At 31.8% G+C, this 22,071-nt stretch overlaps 1 protein-coding gene across 11 annotated transcripts in view; it reads left to right on the forward strand.

Moving 5' to 3' along the window:
- LOC143048112 (dorsal-ventral patterning tolloid-like protein 1) overlaps nucleotides 1-22,071 on the forward strand; it is a 153,512-nt gene that overhangs the window by 122,631 nt on the left and 8,810 nt on the right. For all 11 annotated transcript variants that reach the window (XM_076221579.1, XM_076221580.1, XM_076221578.1 and 8 more), the window contains 11 exons: nucleotides 1,326-1,540; nucleotides 7,526-7,727; nucleotides 11,103-11,353; nucleotides 12,245-12,292; nucleotides 13,226-13,409; nucleotides 13,962-14,149; nucleotides 16,303-16,510; nucleotides 16,875-17,080; nucleotides 17,945-18,109; nucleotides 20,271-20,400; nucleotides 21,839-21,921. In XM_076221579.1, the coding sequence (XP_076077694.1) occupies nucleotides 1,326-1,540; nucleotides 7,526-7,727; nucleotides 11,103-11,353; nucleotides 12,245-12,292; nucleotides 13,226-13,409; nucleotides 13,962-14,149; nucleotides 16,303-16,510; nucleotides 16,875-17,080; nucleotides 17,945-18,109; nucleotides 20,271-20,400; nucleotides 21,839-21,921 (1,880 nt within the window). The remainder of the gene's footprint in view (nucleotides 1-1,325; nucleotides 1,541-7,525; nucleotides 7,728-11,102; nucleotides 11,354-12,244; nucleotides 12,293-13,225; nucleotides 13,410-13,961; nucleotides 14,150-16,302; nucleotides 16,511-16,874; nucleotides 17,081-17,944; nucleotides 18,110-20,270; nucleotides 20,401-21,838; nucleotides 21,922-22,071) is intronic.

Here is a 22,071-nt window from a genome sequence, read left to right on the forward strand (position 1 = left end):
TCATTGATTAATTTACCTGACCAAAAAAGTATCTGTTTTTTTATTGAAATACTTCTATAAACTCACATAAACTGTAAGCAATATTGCATTTATTCAATATATCATTAATATATTTTCAATCTGTTCAATATGAAATCTGATTTAATAATAAAAAGTTTATTTTAGACACATTTTTTAGTATTTTCCAATGTTTTTGTTGTTGTTAATTTATAGAATATGTTTATGAAGACCTTAATTTAAAAATAATAATATTCAAATTTTTATTTATCAAACACACAAAAATATTTATTGAATATTTGATCAGAAATCAACTTTTAATTTTTAAATCATTATTAATATTGGTCCTTTGAGGTAAGTGCCCTAATTTGGTCTAAGTTTCAAAAATAATCTTATTTGGTATAAAAATATAATTTACCGGCATATTTCTTCCATTTCAGCCATCCTTTGAAGTTTTTACATCTCAAAATCATAAAACGACGAAATTGTGTCCCCGGCAAATATGAGCTCCCCACTCTAGGGACAGAGAAAATATTCTTCCTTGCTTGTCAGTCTGTTTTCTCTAATTTTCTTATGTTAAATGAATCAAGCATAACTTCGGATTATTTTGATATTTTCTTTCTATTGTTAGCTAAATTATAAAACATGAGCACATGGACCCCCATTTTTGTGTATTGAAATCACATATGTACCAACATTAGAATTTATTTTCTATAAGCATTTGCATTGGCAAGAAAATTGTCTACAGCTTTTAATAACCAATAATTGTATGGATCTGCACATTTTATCACGTTAAACTTTCATTGTTTTATACATTAAGAAACACTTTCCAATAAACAGGGAAATTTATCTTTCCGCTTAAAGGTTAGATTTTGGAAAAATGGAAAATTTCAAACTGAAATATCTCAAAATTAGGGGATGCAGGTATATTTATAAAAATTGACTTAGTGATAATAAAAATTTGGCAATTCTATGTGGTATGCTTTTAACTTAAGAATTACTTTCAATCAATACTATTATTACACAACTGGTTGTTGGAACTTCAGAGAATTTATAGTTTGGAAAGTCATCTTTCTTTCTCCCTTAATAACCTCTTAGCAGACATGATTGCCTGAATAAGAATTAGAATTAAAATCCTAATTAAGAAGGTGCCAAGGTTATTTATTTTTTGTCTCTTAAGGGAGAGAAACTAACAATATATTATTGAATGTAAAGAAGTGAAACATTCCTCAGAGGAACAATAAAACAGTACAAGTTATCCTTAATTTTATTTTACTACCATCTTTTTCTACTTTAATCTAATGATCATGAAATTTAATCTTTTTCAGATGTCAATTTGATTATCTAGATATTTATGCAGAAGTAAGTGATATGACGCAACCCCACATTGACACGCCCCTCCTAGGAAGATTCTGTGGGGAAGGTACTGATCGTCTGCCTAATCTCATCATCTCTACATCAAACATCATTATTTTGGACTTTTACTCTGACTTTGATAAAGCTGATGATGGATTTGAAGGACGATATAGGTTTATAAATGATTGTAAGTTTACAAGAAATATTTCAAGTAATTTGCAAATGACCAATATTGTTTCACTCAGTTAGCATATTGCCAACACTATTTTACCAATCTATCTTTATGCCATACATTTTTCACAAAACTGGCATATATGACAAACAGTATTTCACCTAATTTGCATATGACCAACACTATTTCACCGAACTAGCATATGACAAAGGCAATTTCCTCTAATTTGCATAGCATATGACAAACACTAATTCACCTAATTAGCATATGACAAACACTAATTCACCTAATTAGCATATGACAAACACTAATTCACCTAATTGGCATATGACAAACACTCATTCACCTAACTAGCATATGACAAAATATTCACCTAACTAGAAGATGACAAACATTTTTCACCAAACTAGCATATGACAAAAAAAAATCACCAAACTAGCGTATGACAAATGTTGTTCACCAAACTAGCATATGACAAACAGTTTTCACCAAACTAGCATATGACAAACATTTTTCACCAAACTACTATATGACAAACATTTTCACCAAACTAGCATATGACAAATATTGTTCACATAACTAGCATATGACCAATACTATTTAACCTAACTAGTATATGACAAATATTGTTCACCTAACTAGCATATGACAAACACTTATTCACCTAACAAGCATATGACAAACACTTATTCACCTAACTAGCATATGACAAACACTTATTCACCTAACTAGCATATGACAAACACTTATTCACCTAACTAGCATATGACAAACACTTATTCACCTAACTAGCATATGACAAAATATTCACCTAACTAGCATATGACAAACACTTATTCACATAACTAGCATATGAAAAAATATTCACCTAACTAGCATATGACAAACACTTTTTCACCTAACTAGCATATGACAAACACTTATTCACCTAACTAGCATATGACAAAATATTCACCTAACTAGCATATGACAAACACTTATTCATGTAACTAGCATATGACAAACACTTATTCACCTAACTAGCATATGACAAACACTTATTCACCTAACTAGCATATGACAAACACTTATTCACCTAACTAGCATATGACAAACACTTATTCACCTAACTAGCATATGTCAAACAACGTTTCACCAAACTAGCATAAGACTAATACTTTTTAGCATATGACAAATATTGTTCACCTTACTAGCATATGACAAACACTGCTTTACTTAATGCTTTCGCTCCCAATCCCAGCTGTAGGCATGATGGCGACAACCATTCTTTGATGGCACGTATGACCCTCCATACTTTTTTTAACTGCCCCAGCTGAACTGTCATGATAGCAGGGACTTCAACCAAGCAGTTCATGGTCCACAAACTCTTCTCAGATGTCTGTTTAAGAAATTATGGCACTTTAAAAGCTGTTTAAGAGTTCAAAATCGGAAAAACATGAAAAGTAGCCAAAATCAGGTGGGGGTGGGCATCTTTTGATGGTCACTATGTAACTGGTAGTCACTGTAGGTATAAACTATTATCATAAATGCATGCATATGTGGTATAGGAACACAAAGAGGTATAATATGGCCAATAGGAATCTAGTCTGTAAAATCTAGATCACTGTTTTGTCAAAAATCTTTAAAAAATGGACATTTAGGCAGACCTGACTTGACAATAATAATTCCCTTAGCAAGACACTTTAGTCCCATATACTCCCAGTCAACATGAATGGACTGCTGTAACAATAGGGTAATACTTGAATGACAAAGAAACAGTCTGGTCAATGTTCACCTCTCAAGGTCGTTTTAAAATGAAAAAAATAGACTGAAAATGACCATTTTTCAGTGGGGTGGGTTCAAACCCACCAGAAAATATTCCTAAAACGTTGCATGTTCTAGTAATGTAATCGATCTATATAATGCCCAAGTATACAAGTGACACGTCACAAAGTCTTGACTTTACAATATAAGACCTAAGTGACGTTCCCACGTTGTGTTCGCGCCATATTTACAACATTCTGGGGGCCGCAAAAAGTTAAAATTCTATATGAAATACAATCTCAAATTTGAATAAGAAATTTCAAATTAATCATATTTACGCTTGAAAATTAAAGTCTCTTTGTATAGAAAATAATAACTGTCTCTGTATAGTGGTATTAAAATTTGACACTTTTTTAAACACTTCAATTACGATTCACAGTTTATATAAAAAGGGGTAGTTAACAGTTCACATCCGTTCTTTATCATCTCAATTTGATTGTAGATTCATCCTCACCAATTTTTAATCTTGCGTGAAGTCTTGGACGGTCGCTTGTCTTGTACTGTACTTTTGTTCACACGCATCTTCTTTTTTTCTAACTCGGTGGTGTGGTATGTATTGTTTTGTTTTTCTGTTACTTCCCTCGTTATCAATTCTTCCAACGAAACTTCTTTGCTCTTTGTTCTTTATTGTATTGTCATAAGCTTTCGCGATACTTGTTTCCTTTAACGGACCGGATAGAAGGTAGCCTAGATTTGATTTTACTGCTGTAGGTCCATGTCCGCAGATGATTTTGTCTCCAACAAACTGCCAATAGTAATCTGCTCCTATCAAAACGTCAATTTCGAATATACTTTCGTCTGTGATCGGATTAGCCAGATTTAATCCTTGTAAATACATGTACTTGTTTTCAGTCAAGTCTAAATTGCGGATATTATTTTTTAACGGAACGGCTATTTTCGGTACGATAAGTACATCCATTGGTATTTTCTGTTTCGTCTCTGTCTCGACCAGTAATGTACCTTTACCTAGGTGCTGTATAGTATTGCCAGTGTCTCCAAAGCATGATAGTTGTATAGTTTCTGTGTTGTCAACTTTTAATTTTAGTTTCATAGCAAGATCTTCTGTTATGAACAAACGTTGCGCACCTTCATCAAAAAGTATACTTGCATCGATACCTATATGATCGGACCAAACGGGTGCAACTGCTGTTTTTAATAATACGGTAGAATGTTCCTTATGCGATGTGTGAAGAAATTTTGTGTCGTCTTCTGTTTTTCTCTCATTATCATTCACAATGTTAACGTTTAAGAATTGTGTTGATTCAGTAAAATGCTCGTGTTCATGTTCGTCATTTCCGGTACGATTTGCGATTTGATTCGTGTAAATTCCACTTTGGACATAATTACTTCTGTTATCAACCATTGATTCATAGCATATGCTAGTATGATGTTTTCAATACATGAAGTTGGAATAAAAGGTGGTGCTTCATAATTTAATGTTTGTTATGATGAAGTAGACTGCTGATTTTTATGATTTATCAAATTGTCTAAACTGTGTATGAATATACGCAAGTGTTTTAGTTTAGTTTCTAAATCTAAAGTATACTCATCTGTGATGAGAATTTCTTCTTCAATATCCTCTGCATCGATTGCACTTATAATTTGTTGATTTAAATCTTCCAAAAGTTTCTTCTTTTGTTCCACACTTTCGAATGTTGCTAGAAGATCTACCCTGGCTAACTCCGCTTCATTTTTCCGTAAATGTCTTGTAACTACACTTCTGTTCAATTTCCTAATCGATTTCAAATTATTCAAATTAAGGAATAAAACGTTGCATGTTCTAATAATGTAATCGATCTATATAATGCCCAAGTATACAAAATACACGTCACAAAGTCTTGACGTTACAATATAAGACCTAAGTGACGTTCCCGCATTGTGTTCGCGCCTTATTTACAACAATTCCACCTCCCACCCCACGCCATCCGCCCCAAAATCTCAATATATAGTTAAATAGATGAGCATCAGTTACACCATCAGGAGTCTGCTAACTTGCATATAATTTGCATATGATTGCAAATTTTTCGAAAATACCTTATTTTCCAGAAATCTCTTGGGGTTGAATGAGTTAACAAGCATATGAAAAACACTATTTCACCTAACTAGCATATGACAAATTTTCTTCACCTAACAAGCATATGACAAACATTGTTGACCTAACTAGCATATTACATACACTATTTCACCTAACAAGCATATGACATACACTATTTCACCTAACAAGCATATGACAAACATTGTTGACCTAACAAGCATATGACATACACTATTTCACCTAACAAGCATATGACAAACATTGTTGACCTAACTAGCATATTACATACACTATTTCACCTAACTAGCATATTACATACACTATTTCACCTAACTAGCATATTACATACACTATTTCACCTAACAAGCATATGACAAACATTGTTGACCTAACTAGCATATTACACACACTATTTCACCTAACAAGCATATGACATACACTATTTCACCTAACAAGCATATGACAAACATTGTTGACCTAACTAGCATATTACATACACTATTTCACCTAACAAGCATATGACATACACTATTTCACCTAACAAGCATATGACAAACATTGTTGACCTAACTAGCATATTACATACACTATTTCACCTAACAAGCATATGACATACACTATTTCACCTAACAAGCATATGACAAACATTGTTGACCTAACTAGCATATTACATACACTATTTCACCTAACAAGCATATGACATACACTATTTCACCTAACAAGCATATGACAAACATTGTTGACCTAACTAGCATATGACATACACTATTTCACCTAACAAGCATATGACAAACATTGTTGACCTAACTAGCATATTACATACACTATTTCACCTAACTAGCATATTACATACACTATTTCACCTAACTAGCATATTACATACACTATTTCACCTAACTAGCATATTACATACACTATTTCACCTAACAAGCATATGACAAACATTGTTGACCTAACTAGCATATTACACACACTATTTCACCTAACAAGCATATGACATACACTATTTCACCTAACAAGCATATGACAAACATTGTTGACCTAACTAGCATATTACATACACTATTTCACCTAACAAGCATATGACATACACTATTTCACCTAACAAGCATATGACAAACATTGTTGACCTAACTAGCATATTACATACACTATTTCACCTAACAAGCATATGACATACACTATTTCACCTAACAAGCATATGACAAACATTGTTGACCTAACTAGCATATTACATACACTATTTCACCTAACAAGCATATGACATACACTATTTCACCTAACAAGCATATGACAAACATTGTTGACCTAACAAGCATATGACATACACTATTTCACCTAACAAGCATATGACAAACATTGTTGACCTAACTAGCATATTACATACACTATTTCACCTAACTAGCATATTACATACACTATTTCACCTAACAAGCATATTACATACACTATTTCACCTAACAAGCATATGACAAACATTGTTGACCTAACTAGCATATTACATACACTATTTCACCTAACAAGCATATGACATACACTATTTCACCTAACAAGCATATGACAAACATTGTTGACCTAACAAGCATATGACATACACTATTTCACCTAACAAGCATATGACAAACATTGTTGACCTAACTAGCATATTACATACACTATTTCACCTAACTAGCATATTACATACACTATTTCACCTAACAAGCATATGACAAACATTGTTGACCTAACAAGCATATGACATACACTATTTCACCTAACAAGCATATGACAAACATTGTTGACCTAACAAGCATATTACATACACTATTTCACCTAACAAGCATATGACAAACATTGTTCACCTAACTAGCATATTACATACACTATTTCACCTAACTAGCATATTACATACACTATTTCACCTAACAAGCATAACACAAATATAATATTGTTCACCTTACTAGCATATGATAAACACTGTTTTATTTAACAAGTATATGAAAATTTTCTTCATCTTACTAGCATATGACAAACATTGTTCACCTAACTAGCATATGACAAACACTGATTTACCTAACAAGCAAAAAGCCATTGTGGATTATAGTCCTGCCAATTACTAACTGCATTATCTACAAATATTTATTGATTTCAGCCAAATAATTATTTTTTGCTTTTGATTTTAGCTATATATAATTTTGGACAAAAGAAGAACCTTTGTGATTTTGTGATAAACAGTACAGAACAACGATTAGGTTACATTGTATCGCCAACGTACCCAGGAATGTATCCAGACAATCTTCATTGTAGTTATACTCTTGTAGGCAAGATAGGACAGAGGATCAGAATCAAATTTCTAGATTTTTCACTTTTCCAAGGTGGAGATTAGTAAGTACTGGCCAAGATTTGTGGAATTATTATTTTCGTGGTTACATGTACCACTTATTGTGGATTACGGAAAATTTTCATAAATATTTGACTGTGAGGTGTTTGCCAAAGTCTGCACATAAGCCAATAGAAAATGTGTACTTTGCTGAATATTAAAATTAACCAGTACACCCATGAAATACTAGAAAATTAGTATACATGTATAATGAACACACAGTATCGGAATATTGTCTTATTCCTATTTTCTTGCAAATAGAAAAGTACTGTAGATTCCTTTGTTATCATTGATGAAAAAAAATATGGTGACATTAATGGTTTAAACATAATCTAAAAATTGTAAAATGTTGAATATTTTGTGATCATTTACCATATAAAATCCATGAAATATAAAAAAAAATGAGATGTGGCATGATTGCCAATGAGACACTACTATCAACCAGTGTTCAAATGACGAAGATATAAGCATTTATAGGTCACTGAATGGCATTTAACATTGAGAAAGACTGATACCATTAAGTATTAGTTTATCACAGTATATTCAGATAGATGTAGAAGCTTTTCATCAATGTAAATATCTCAGAGAGAAAAAGTATAATACAGGTCAACTTAGTCAAACGGTTCCTTGTCTGTCACTAGATATTTCTATTTTTAGTTACCCTAACAAATTTTATCAGTTCTGAGTTAATTATACCCCCGCTTTAAAAAAGGGGGGGTATACTGTTTTACCTCTGTCTGTCCGTCCGTCAGTTCGTCCATCAGTCCGTCCATCAGTCCGTCAGTCCGTCAGTCCGTCAGTCCGTCCGTCAGTCAGTCCGTCCCATGAAACTTTCGTCACATTTTTCTCAGGAACTACACATCCACCCTTTCTGTAATTTGGTATCAACATTTATATATGTCAGCCATACCGTGTGATGCGTTTTCAGATTCATCACTTGACAACTTCCTGTTTACCGAACACTTGTCTGATTTTACACATGATAGCCAAGTTGAAAATTTTCGTCACATTTTTCTCAGGAACTACAATACAAGGATTTCTGAAATTTGGTTTCAGGATTTATATAAGTCAGCTATACCGTGTGATGCGTTTTCAGATTCATCACTCGACAACTTCCTGTTTACCGAACACTTGTATGATTTTACACATGATAGCCAAGTTGAAAATTTTCGTCACATTTTTCTCAGGAACTACAATACAAGGATTTCTGAAATTTGGTTTCAGGATTTATATAAGTCAGCTATACCGTGTGATGCGTTTTCAGATTCATCACTCGACAACTTCCTGTTTACCGAACACTTGTATGATTTTACACATGATAGCCAAGTTGAAAATTTTCGTCACATTTTTCTCAGGAACTACAATACAATGATTTCTGAAATTTGGTTTCAGGATTTATATAAGTCAGCTATACCGTGTGATGCGTTTTCAGATTCATCACTCGACAACTTCCTGTTTACCGAACACTTGCATATTTTTACACTATTAATATTATCCACTTGCGGCGGGGGTATCATCAGTGAGCAGTAGCTCGCAGTTTCACTTGTTATCACTTTTTCACTTCTTCTTGAATGAGCAACAGAAAGGATGCAACTATTGGAGCAGAAACTGCTAACCGTTATTGAGCATCCTTAGTTCCTGGTCTTTAATTATTAGTTTTCTGAATGTTGTCTGGTTGCTCATTATTGTTTGGTTGGTGTCTTTTTTCAGCTTTTGGTCTTTAATTGTACCCTTACTATCTATTTTTTTTAAAGCAATTGAATTGATTGAACAATGTTGGTTAATTTTTTATAGTACAACTGCCAATTTAACAGACTAATTTTCATCAGAAAAATAATTAAATTTGTATCTTTTCCATCTAGATAAGGGATGATACAATTTGTGCCTACAGTAAATAGGACTTTTATATAAAAAAAATCTGTGTGACTGATATTTCACTTTTGCATCAAACGAAAGATATCTTTTACTAGAAAAAAAAGCATATTATAAATGTCAGTTCGTTATTATCTATCATGCTACACAAGACGTGACATTTAATGTCCCTAAATCATTCACTTTATCATGTGATTAAACCTAATACACACAAACTTCAAACGATTTTTGATCTGAAAATTAACAATTAAAATAGTTCCAGCGTTGCACAACAGGCACTAATGATGCAATAATGTCCTTATAAGGGAGGAAATTTTGACTTCATTATCTCATGCTAATGACATTAAACATACAAACTGAAGATTATTTTATGAAAGACAATGTAGAGGTGGTTAAATTACGATCATAAACCTTTCACAGATTGTTGAGTTCTTCATTAGGGGAAAACGCAAAAAAAAAAGACTAAATCTGAAACTGCATGTAATGCATATGGCTTTAAATTGGTAATTCAAATAGATGTTAAAGAACTTGTACTAAACAATCAATGGGTTCTAATAGCTTTTATACATGCAATACTGAGAAAATAATATCATTGTACAATTAAGTGACAATTTGTAAATTGGTTTGGTTGTACTTATAGTTTAAATAGTTATGTTATTTATGTTTTAGTACTAATTAGGGAATCTTATTTGTAAGCCAAGTTAATGGTTTATTGTGGAATGGATTGTGTCAGTGTCAATATGAAAATTAAACATTTATAACATTCCTTTCATTGTAATGAAGAATTTGACATTCTCACAGACTGACCAATTTTTTAAAAGTATAGAAAATATTATTACTATTTTAAAATACCTAGTACCTCCAAATGAGGATGGACATCAGTGGCCAAGTGGTCTTAGTACTTCATCTACAGTCATCACCAGCCTGTCAATCATTGGTGCCTCCATAATCATATCAACACAAACACTTACGACTTCTCATCGTCTATGTGGCTCATTGTGTGTCATGCTGTCTTGAATAAAAAACGTGATAAGTCAGTTGCTGAACCTATGTTTAGTGCTGAAACGCCAAAAAAAAAAAGAATGATAAGTCTGTAACCATTCTACACCATGAACTAGTGAAGCAAATTTGCAAAACACAAAACTGTTAGTTATGTGTTCATCCTCACGTGTTTTGGAAGCTTTATTGGTATTCAACAATTCTTGACAAAGACCTTTTGGAGCAAAATATTGGACTTCCAATTTTTTGTCTTTTAGATTTTTTCATCGTTTATGTTCTTTTAAGTTTTGAGGGGATCACTTACCGGTATATAGTTTTCATTTTACTTTTGACCTGACCAGTTCTTATTTTTGTGTACAAACAATGCTAGTTTAATAGAGCAACTTTTAAAATTTTTTAATGAGTACTAAAAAGAATCCTTAAATAAAAAATATTTTCTGAAATTCTTTCTATAGTGGTTTTCATGATGCAGATATTATTTTTTTTATTTTTTCCTATTTTTGTTACAGCTGTCCAATTGATTATGTGTTGATCCATGATGGAGGGAGTTCAAAGGGAGAAGAAATAGGAAGATTTTGTGGAAATTATAAAGATGTTGTGATTTATTCCTCGGAAAATTACTTATCGATAATATTTAGAACTCAGAGTGGGAGAATAGACTCACTCAATGCTGATAATTTAGAAGGAGACGCTGACTTTTTATATAATAGAAGAGGCTTCAATATTTCTTTTGAATTCAGTGACAAGTTTGTAAAACCAGGTAAGAATAACTTCTGATGTTCCAATCTATTATCAATGCCTCCTGCCAACCACTAAATATGTGTTTACTGGACACGTGACATGTTTTTAATGTAACATTTATATTATTTCTGAGTCTTATTTTCTGAACAGCAGATCATGTTTTTGAATACTTTACTACAATGCTGTCTGGTATAATTCATGCGTTTCAGACAGAATTCCTATATGAAACTTTTTTAAGAAACGCAAACACAATGTGTTCCAGTTCTGCAGGTGTCTAATAATTTTTTAAATAAAATGTGATGCTTGCTAATAGAGCAGTCATTTTTTTTTTAAATTGTATTGCATATCGAAATGCATTTTTTTAAACATTTTATTGACCTCTATTTTGTCATCAGTAACAACAAATTTTTAAATTTGAAAAGCTTAGGTTGAACGGTTCATGAGTAAATACACAGACACGACTGGAAACACCATTTTCAATCTTTCAAGAGCCATAACTCCTAAATGGTAAAAGTCAAAATCATCATTATTGAACTTGACCTCCATTATGTTATCAGGAACAACTTATTCAAATTTTAAAAGCTTTGGTTGAACAGTTCATGAGTAAATGCACGGACACGACTGAAAACACCATTTTTCAATCTTTCAAGAACCATAACTCCGTAACGGTAAAAGTCAAAATCGTCATTATTTAAATTGACCTCCATTTTGTTGTCAGTAACAACATATCAAAATTTTAAAAGCTTTGGTAGAATGGTTGATGAGTAAATGCACACACAACATTTGGCTGCCGCCCGCCTGACCAACTGGCCGCCAGCTGTACATCCCCAAATCAATAACTGACATTTTTGTCATAAAAATCCGGTTAAAAATTCTAAATCATATACGATTGTCTGTTTTATTATTTCAGCCTTTTCAAGAACTGGTGGTGACCACATTCAACATATTAAAGGAACAGGTAAACATATACACATAAAGTGCTTTAAGGAATTGATACAAAGGCTGACTACAACTTACATAAAAAACGATGTACAAATCAGTTATTTATATATGGCCTTGTTTATCCAAGGTAACATTTGTTAGGATTTTTATCATTTTACACATTTATAAATCTTCAAACTGCATACCTTTTTTTTGGAGGAACCAAAGTAACCCTGGTAGACTACCAACATTTTTTAAATAGTTAGGAGCAAATACTGATAGATTTTAAAGTACACATATCATTTTTAGCTACCAGCATAAGAAAAAACACTGACATCGGCTGTATGGTACAAAATAAAGAGATGTGGAATAATTACAAACTATGAGACTATTATCCAAGAGACACTAAATGAGAGAATTAAAGCAGCTATAGGTCACTGTACAACCTTCAATTAATTACTGACAAATACCAGTACTTTAATGTATACAAAGTGATTAAGCCTCATTTACCAACCACGCTGATGATAGGTTATACCCAAACTCATTCAATTGAAAACTTTTCTCTAACTAATCTGTTTTAATATCAAAATCTGGTAGTCATTATAATAAACATTGCTCATGTAAAACAGCCTAGTATAAGCAAGCTTACCTTAAAGTTCAATAGCTGATATGTATGTTTTTTAAGCTTGTCATAAAATTAGAAATTAGAAAAAAAGAATTAACAAATAGCAAGAAAACCTATTATAGTAATACTTCTTTGACTTATATGTAAGTCCCCTGTACACTAGTTAAATTGTTATTCATACCACCAAGACCTACAGAGTTACATTAACTCTAAGGTGGTAAATCTGTTAGCTTACAGAAAGTAGATTTGATAGAATTTCATGAATGGTTATCTTATATGAGCTTGTTATACTAATTATTAAACTAGATGACTTCCTTCAATACAACCTTTTCTTATAATTTACAGCCTGTGATGTTAGAATCAGTAGTAGGAAACGTTCCTTCGGTACATTGACTTCACCTGGTTACCCTTCAGATGTACCTCCAAATGTTACCTGTAATTATTACCTAGATGGTATGAGAAACAGGAAAGTTCTAGAAAAAGTATCGATATCTTTTAAAGATTTTGAAGTTCCTGGTCAAATGCCATAGTAAGTATTCAATTGTGTGGACAATATTTTTCTATATTCATGATTTCTAGACTTTTGTCAAAGTTTAGAATCCACGTGTTGATATAATCTATTGATAGAATGTAAAAACTAAATAGTCATTATTAAGTTTGAAATATGTAAAAGTAAACTGAAATTAAACAGAGTAAAAGGAATGGGAGAAGAAAACGATAAAAGATGCTAAGGGCAGAGGCAATAAGGGGTCTACTGATAATAGACAGCAGCAGGGAAAAGAGTAAAATGATGGAAAAAACAAAACTTTAAAAAAAAATGTTACACAAAACCCCAAAAAACTAAGCTACATTACTCCACCAAAAATCTAGAGGTAAACTCAAGGGTGAGCAGTTCCTTCTCCTAATGTAAGACTCATATGTTGCACTTGCAAGAAAAATATAGTAGTATAAATGTTGTCAGAAATAATCAGGATTAGATTAATACTATGTAATTCTGTGTGTGTCTATATTGTAATCATTTGTATATGCACATGTTTGTGCCCAATATACTTATAAATCTATATCTTGTACTCTATTGGAGCTGTTATGAAGGTTATTTAGAAGTCAACCTTAAAGGCACTCTAGGAGTTGGTGCTTTTGATGAGAGATTCTGTGGGTCCTTACTGCCTCCTAATCTTACAAGTGAAGATTCCCGAATGATTTTAACCCTTGACACACATAAATCTAGGAGCAGTCGAGGGTTTTCTTCCACATATCAGTTTATTACAGGTATTTATTTATCTTTGTTTTATCAGTAACTATGTTCTGCAAAAACTGTGTGACTGTATGCTTGTATATATTTGTTGAAAATTTTAATGAATCACAATTAAATTTTGCTTTGATCTGTTTACCTCCTGTAAAGTTACCTTATAAAATTATTTGTGGGAACTTAAAATTTCTTTTTTAACAACATTTATGTAAATAGTATAGTAATATTTGAATATCATAAGAATGTGTTACCATGATATGAGTGTTTACTTATGTCACCATCAACCAATCAAAATCCAGGAAACCTATATAAGGTGTAATTATTCTTTCAAAATCTTTTGCGTTTGCTGTACCATTTTACTATATTATAAACAGTGTACTCTATGTTATACACACTTTTATTGTACCATTATTGTTTCAAATTCTTCACTGAGTGTGCACAAATGGGAGGGTTACGTGGAAAACCTGTTTGTAATTTTTTTTTATGGATTGTCAGAGTTTTAAAGTCATGCTAAACCTCTGGTTATATATAATACATTTCAGGAAATATGCAGCGCACTGCTGACACTGTTGTCATTAAAAAAGGGAAGTGGTGTCCTATAATGTTGTTTGTCAGAATAAATGTTGCCAGAAATATTCAGTGAAAAATATTTTTACATTTGTTCTATTTATTTAGATAACTATAAGTATTGCACAGTTAAGGCCTGTTTAACTGATTTTGATATTTGCCTGCTGCTCTTGATGAAGATTATGTATGGCCTGTTTTGTGCTATCAAGGAGGGCAATATTCAGTAAATTTTAAGGATCTGGTAGTTTCTTATAACATTTCAGAATGAGTGCCTGTTAACATCTTTTGGTTTAATGTCCCTAAAATGAAAATTTCAAGATACAGCTTAGAAAAATGATTTTTAGTTTTCAGTGCATTTCTCCCTTTTGGGATTTTACACAAACAATGATAAATATGATTATTTGATTGATTGATTGATTGGATTTCAGTACAATGTGCATTGTACACGTTTGCAGGTTTGATTTAACCTTACATTCAGATTCTAAGAGCCATATGTGGTACAAAATGCACTTATATAAGAAAACCAATCACTTTCAAAAATAAATATCTACACCTGTTGATAATCATTCAGAATCATCATTTTAAAACTTTAAAAGACTTGCAGAGAGACCTGGTGTATTTCTGTAGGCACTATTGAAGTGAACTGCACATAAGTTTAAACAAATTAAAACTGAAGTTAGATTAAGATATTAAAAATGAACGGCACTGTACATAAATATTTCTGCATTTTCAAATAACCCAAGCGTGAAGCTGTAATCACCAGTAAGACAGTTCAAAAATCAGTTACTGATTTTGTTTAAATGGGCTTTAACTGGATTTTCTAAATAAAATACATTTTTTACAATTTAAAAATATGCTAATTGGCACCAGCTTTCTTTTCTATCACTGCATATTTCTTGAATGTTTTGAAATGTAAACTATTTGCTTGTGTCTGTCTAGCTTATTAGTTACTTTTTCATTTGGGAAAATGGGACTTTTTTCTTTATGAATAATGTGAACTATATTTAATACTCTGTAGTAGTTATTACAGCGACAATATTTACAGAGAATAATACAATAACAAAGTTATTTTATGTATTTAATTTAGCTTACAAATATTATTTAGTGCATACATTGTGTTGTTTTATGTGTAGTGTAACTGCCAGTATTGACAGAAAAATATTGTGAAATTTTAGGTGATAAAAAGGTTGTGTTTGTGGCATTCAGATTTTCCAAACCTTTGGTTACTAGCATACCTGATGATGGTTGTTCAAGAAATATATTCCATACAAACAGAAATCAGTATCATACATTGGTCTTGTTTTTCAGCACATGAATAACTTATATACCACTTACTGTGAATTCAGAAATTATTGCATGCATTTATTATTGCGATTTTGTCATTTTAGACTTAAACGCGATTTTAATTTTTACGATTTTGAGAAAAATCCTGTTAAATTCATATAAAATATTTCAAAATGCGAGTTTTCATTATTGTGTTTACAACTCAGTTGCATTTTTCGCAATAATGAAAAACCTCATATTTAAAATTTCTGAATTTACACTAATAAATAGAATGTTTTAAAAATACTGTGTGTACAACTTTTTATTTTTTTTTTCCTTACAGATTTTGGAATATCTGGTCATAGTCCAGAAGATGGGAAATGTATATTTCTGTATATCAGTAGAAACTATAAAGAGGGAACATTTAATTCACCCTATTATCCTCAAGAGTATCCAGACAATACAAAATGTGAATACATATTCCGTCCTGCTGTATCTGAAAGACTTCTTATTTCATTCCATGCCTTTGATTTGGGAAAAACCAGGGGGCCGTAAGTTTCTTAAGACTTAATTTCTCTGTGCAAAATTACAACTTATATTGGTGATGTAAGATACCAGAGAGACATTCTGGGATAATCTATTATAGATGCACAAAACAAAAGTTTTGATGTTTTCATGTCTCAGATTAATTTTCGAGGTTAATAACTATAAAGAATTATACTTATTATTACTACAGATTCATTATTTCAGTGGGTACACATTTTTGTTGATTCCATAAAACTTGCATTTTCGTATGAAATAGTAATGAAACAAGTGCAGGATATTACTACTAAAAAATGCTTTAATTTAAACATGAACGATTTAAAAATGAATTTGTATTTCTTCAACAATCTTGGTTTATTAATTTTTTACTAGGTGTCATAGTTCAGACAATATTTTGGTAGACCAGCATGATTTAAAGGGGAATTATACAAGGATAAACACATACTGTGGTACACAATTTCCTGGTCCAATAGTTGGGGCATTAGGACAAGAAGTGAGAGTAGTCTTCAATAGCAGAATTGGAAGTAGACATGCAGGATTTCAAGCAAAATTTGAATTTTTGAATACCAGATTGAGAAGTAAGTGATTAAAAATAGTTAGATATTAAATGTTTTAATTCAAGAAATGGTAATTTTCAATGATTTATGGTCTTTTTAAATGTGAAACTTTGCGAAATAGGAACTTTCCTTATATCTATACACTTCCAAACTTGAAACTATAATTAACATTGATATTTGAAATGCGAATATTTTCAATACCTTGACAAGTTGTCACCATTTTATACAAAATGAAAGAATTGCTTACAAATACATTTGATAACAGTGCAATCTGCACCATCCGCCACAACCAAAAATATTTGACACAAGAGCTAACTGCACTACCTCTACAAGTGAAAGTTTTGTACATCAAGGCAAACAGCAACAACCAACACTAATAGTATTGGACAATTGAGAAAAATGCACCAACCATCAAACAGATATATATATATATATATTGGCCACCAGAGCAAATGCACTAATCACCACCTAAAATATTGAACATTTGAGTAAACAGCATCAAACCAACACAACCAAAAATAGTAAATACCAAAGCTAAGTGCACAAAGAGACCAAAAGTAGTAAATACCAAAGCTAAGTGCACAAAGAGACCAAAAATAGTAAATACCAAAGCTAAGTGCACAAAGAGACCAAAAATAGTAAATACCAAAGTTTAAAGTGCACAAAGAGACCAAAAATAGTAAATACCAAAGCTAAGTGCACAAAGAGACCAAAAATAGTAAATACCAAAGCTAAGTGCACAAAGAGACCAAAAATGTAGACATCAGAGCAAACTTAACCAAGCACTACCAATAATAAATGGAAAGAAATTCAAGATTTTTTCAGCAGTCTGAAATTATCAAAATACATTCAGCAGATTAATTTTTGAATATGATTACTTTTCAGAATGTGGTGAGAATATTACATCATTTGGAGGAGGAGGTTTGATAAAGAGTCCAGGTTCACCAGAGAAATACAAAAGCTACTCATTTTGTCAGTGGATAATTAAAGCCAGTCATAGAAAGAACAATATATTAGTTATATTTGAAGACTTCCATGTAGAGGGAAAAGGTGATCACATTTATTTAGTTTAACAACACTGTATTGGATTGTCTTCAAGTGTATTTTTTGACAATTTATATAAAACAAGTTTTTTTTTTATATGTAACATAAAGACCTGATTTGGTGAACCTATAAATTGAAATAAGATAGATAATTAAAAATAAGAAGATGTGGTATGATTTCCAATGAGACAACTCTCCACAAGAGACCAAAATGACACAGAAATTAACAACTATAGGTCACCGTACAGCCTTCAACAATTATAGAGCATGTACAAAAATAAGAATATCATCCTTTTATGATAATGAAACTAGGATGTAAACAACTTCAGGTCACCATATGACCTTCAGTGATTAGCAAAACCCATGCAATATGGTAACCTTAGGATGTTCCCACTATATTGTAATGTCAAAGAACTTCAACTAAAAGCTTGATTTACTTTGCATATCCTTAAGGTTTGTCGATAATTGTATTAAATGTAACTTTTACTTGATCACTTTTATTTGGATAATTGGATTGGACATAACCTTAAATCAAAAACTTTTTATCAATTATATGAGATGTAGCATTAAATCGTCATTTAAAAAAAATAACTATAAAAGATGTACCGGTAACCTTAAATCGACCAATTTCTTTATTGATAATTCTATTACATTTACAAAATTCTTACTAACTGATAAACCGATATAATAGTCCAGCTCTTAGTTAGTGAAATCTTATAAGTATGAATCAAGTGCAGTGTAATAAAGGTTATACTTACAATCCCTTTTAGATTTGAATTCTACATCTGTCATTGTGTACAGATGATTTGATTTGAATTGATTTCTATGTTATAATGCCACTTTTAAGCACCACTTTAGGGCTATTTTGTGGCTGCTAGTTTATATTGGTGGAGGAAGCCAGATCAGTGCCCTGAGAAAACCACAAACCTTTAATAGGAAAACTATTAGTTCTAGTCAATTAAGATTGGAGTTGTGTGCACCTGCACTAGGGGTATTCAAAGTCACAACATCAGTGTTGACTGGCTAGTGTTTACAGTAGTAACTTCTTAGACCACTCACCCACTGAGGCCCCCTTATGTAAAGATGTAATTCTTTATATATATTTCAATGGTAACATAAGCCAAATTTTTTACATGTTGCCATATGAATTCATTTAAAAAAAAAAGAAAAGCTGATGAACTAATTAAATTGTATCCCATGGCTAGAGGAAGGTTGCTTGTGTAATGCAAGTATAGTGGAAAACAATCGTATTATCCTGTACTGATAATTCACTTCCTTTTTCCCAAGAAAGGTTTGAAAATTGAAAACCTAATTATTATCAGGCACACTAAGAATAAAAGAATTTTTACTTGAATATGAAGTATCTATCATAAATACATTGTAAAAGTTATTAAATCCTGTAATTAGTGTCTGCGACATATAAAACAAGATTTTTATTGATTTGAATATCAACTTCATTCGCTCCTCATGACTATAAGTTAGATTTGATTGGTTCTAAGCTCACACAGTTTGTTAAGTGTTTGCGACGTGTTGCATTCAATATTTTTCTTTTTTTCTTCCCTTCTGGATTCATTATTATTTGTGAGATATCATATTTCATGGATTTTGTGGTACAGCAGAACAACAAATTTAAATGTTCAAAGAAGTATAAATACACCTTATCGCTAATCCCGGCTGACCCGTCCGCTTGAACTTTTGACGCATTCAACAATCACTTTTCCATTGTGGCGTCAGATGTTTTGTTTTGTGATGTCAAAATTTTACGGGAACCTGTGTGATATCCAGTAATGGCGGACAAATAGCGATAAGGTGTATTGTCTATTGTGGATTCATTATTATTTGTTGGATACCAATTTTTGTGGGTTTCATGCATACAAGTGAACCACAAATTCAAATGTTAAACAAATAACAAATTTTCTATAAGTTTTGTATACAGAGATTGGCAAAACCCTGAAAACAAATATCCTCAAAAATGCAAGTTTTTCCTCAATCCATGAAAGTTGATATCAACGAAAATTAATGAATCCACAGTTCTTGTTTATATACAGACTTCGTCAAAAATCATGAAATCAAATACTTGCAAAAAATACAAGTTTTCATCAATCCATGAAAATTGGTACCCACGAAAAATAAATGAATGGACAGTAACAATATTTGATGATTTACAGAACAAGAAGGTGCTGGCTGTAAGAATGCTGTAATGAGAGTTTACCAAGATCTACATCAACCAGGGAAAGAATTATGTGGAAAACAGGAAAACCAGTTCTTTCTGTCAATTGGGGAATATCTTAAATTAGAGTAAGATTTGTATTAAAGGTAGTTTATTGTTGCTTATAATAAAAAATGAGAATGGTAATTAATGGGGAATGTGTGAAAGAGACAACAACATGACCAAAGAGTAGAAAACCGCAGAAGGCCATCGATGTGTCTTCAACATAGTTACAAATTCTGCACCAAGAGCCGGCTTCACTGGCCCTTAAACAAAAATGTGTACTAGTTCAGTGAAAATGGACGCCACACTAAACTCCAAAACGTATTAATGAACTAAAATTTTAAGAAAACATACAAGACTAACAAAGGCCAGAGACTCCCGACTTGGGACAGGGACAAAAATGTATATTCATCTGTTGTTTTTAACTAGACATTTTCTATTGAAAGATCTACATGTATAGCCACTCATGTCTTCATTGAATAAGTAAAAATTTAGATTTTTATGAATTTATTAGTCATTTTGTAAACAATCTTCTGGACATTAAAATGACTTTGTGATGGCAAAAAATATGATATTTTGAACAAGTTTTTGTCCAGCCTGAGACTTTTGTCGCAGATAAGCTCAATAGGGATAGTGATCAGGCAGCGGCATTAACTAACTTCTCCATATGCTTTATATTTTAGAAGGTGGAAGACCTGGATGCTTCATACTTTGTATATAAATGCCATATGTTACTAAGTTTCCATCTGTTATATGTCCATTGTCATTGACCTCATTTTCTAGGTTAATTGACTACTTGAAAAAAAGTTAAGATTTTTTGTAATGTTTATTTCTCTTTTATTATGAGTAATAGGATAACTATATTTGGTATATGCGTACCTTGCAAGGTACTCATGCCTGTCAGACAGTTTTCACTTGACCTCGACCTCATTTCATGGATCAGTGAATAAAGTTAAATTTTGGTGGTCAAGTCCATATATCAGACACTGGTACTATAAGCAATAGGTCTAGTATATTTGGTGTATGGAAGGATTTCAAGGTGTACATGTCCAACTGGCGGATGTCATCTGACCTTGACCTCATTTTCATGGTTCATTAGTCAAGGTTTAATTTTCTTGGTTAAGTCTGTTTCTTAGAAACTATAAGCAATAGGTCAACTATATGTAGTGCATTTAATGATTTTAAGGTGGAAATGTTTTTTTCGATTGGTTTATAAGACCTTAACCTCATTTTTTTGGCTCATGTTAAGTTTGTGTTATAGTTGTAGCAAAGTTTTATATTAAGAGCTAACAGCATAATATCAATGGTTAGTAAAGAAGGCAAGGCTTTTCGGCATGTGCTCTTTGTATATATTTAAAACCTCCTTTATAGAGTGTCCACCATTACTATCCATGAGACATAGAATTTCATTAATCTATGGATAGAAATATATTCATTTACAAATATCCAGTTAAAATTTGAATATATGCATACATAGCACGACTACGGTACTAAGGTTTGTAAATGAGATTATTTTTTTTTCAGATTTGTTACGTCAAGTAGAGCATTAGGTGCTAAAGGATTCAAAATAACCTGGACAGAAGTTCATCAAACAAATCCTCTGACAGGTTAGATATACCTTTTGATTATTTTTATTCCATTTATGACATAGAATATAAAGCAAATATAAATATATTGCTTTTCAAGGTCTTACTTGATAGGCATATTTGAAAGCTGCGGTTACACAAGTCATCCTTGAAAGACTTACACATTGAAAA

The sequence above is a fragment of the Mytilus galloprovincialis genome, chromosome 10 (assembly GCF_965363235.1).
Source record: "Mytilus galloprovincialis chromosome 10, xbMytGall1.hap1.1, whole genome shotgun sequence".
Taxonomy (NCBI): Eukaryota; Metazoa; Mollusca; class Bivalvia; order Mytilida; family Mytilidae; genus Mytilus; species Mytilus galloprovincialis.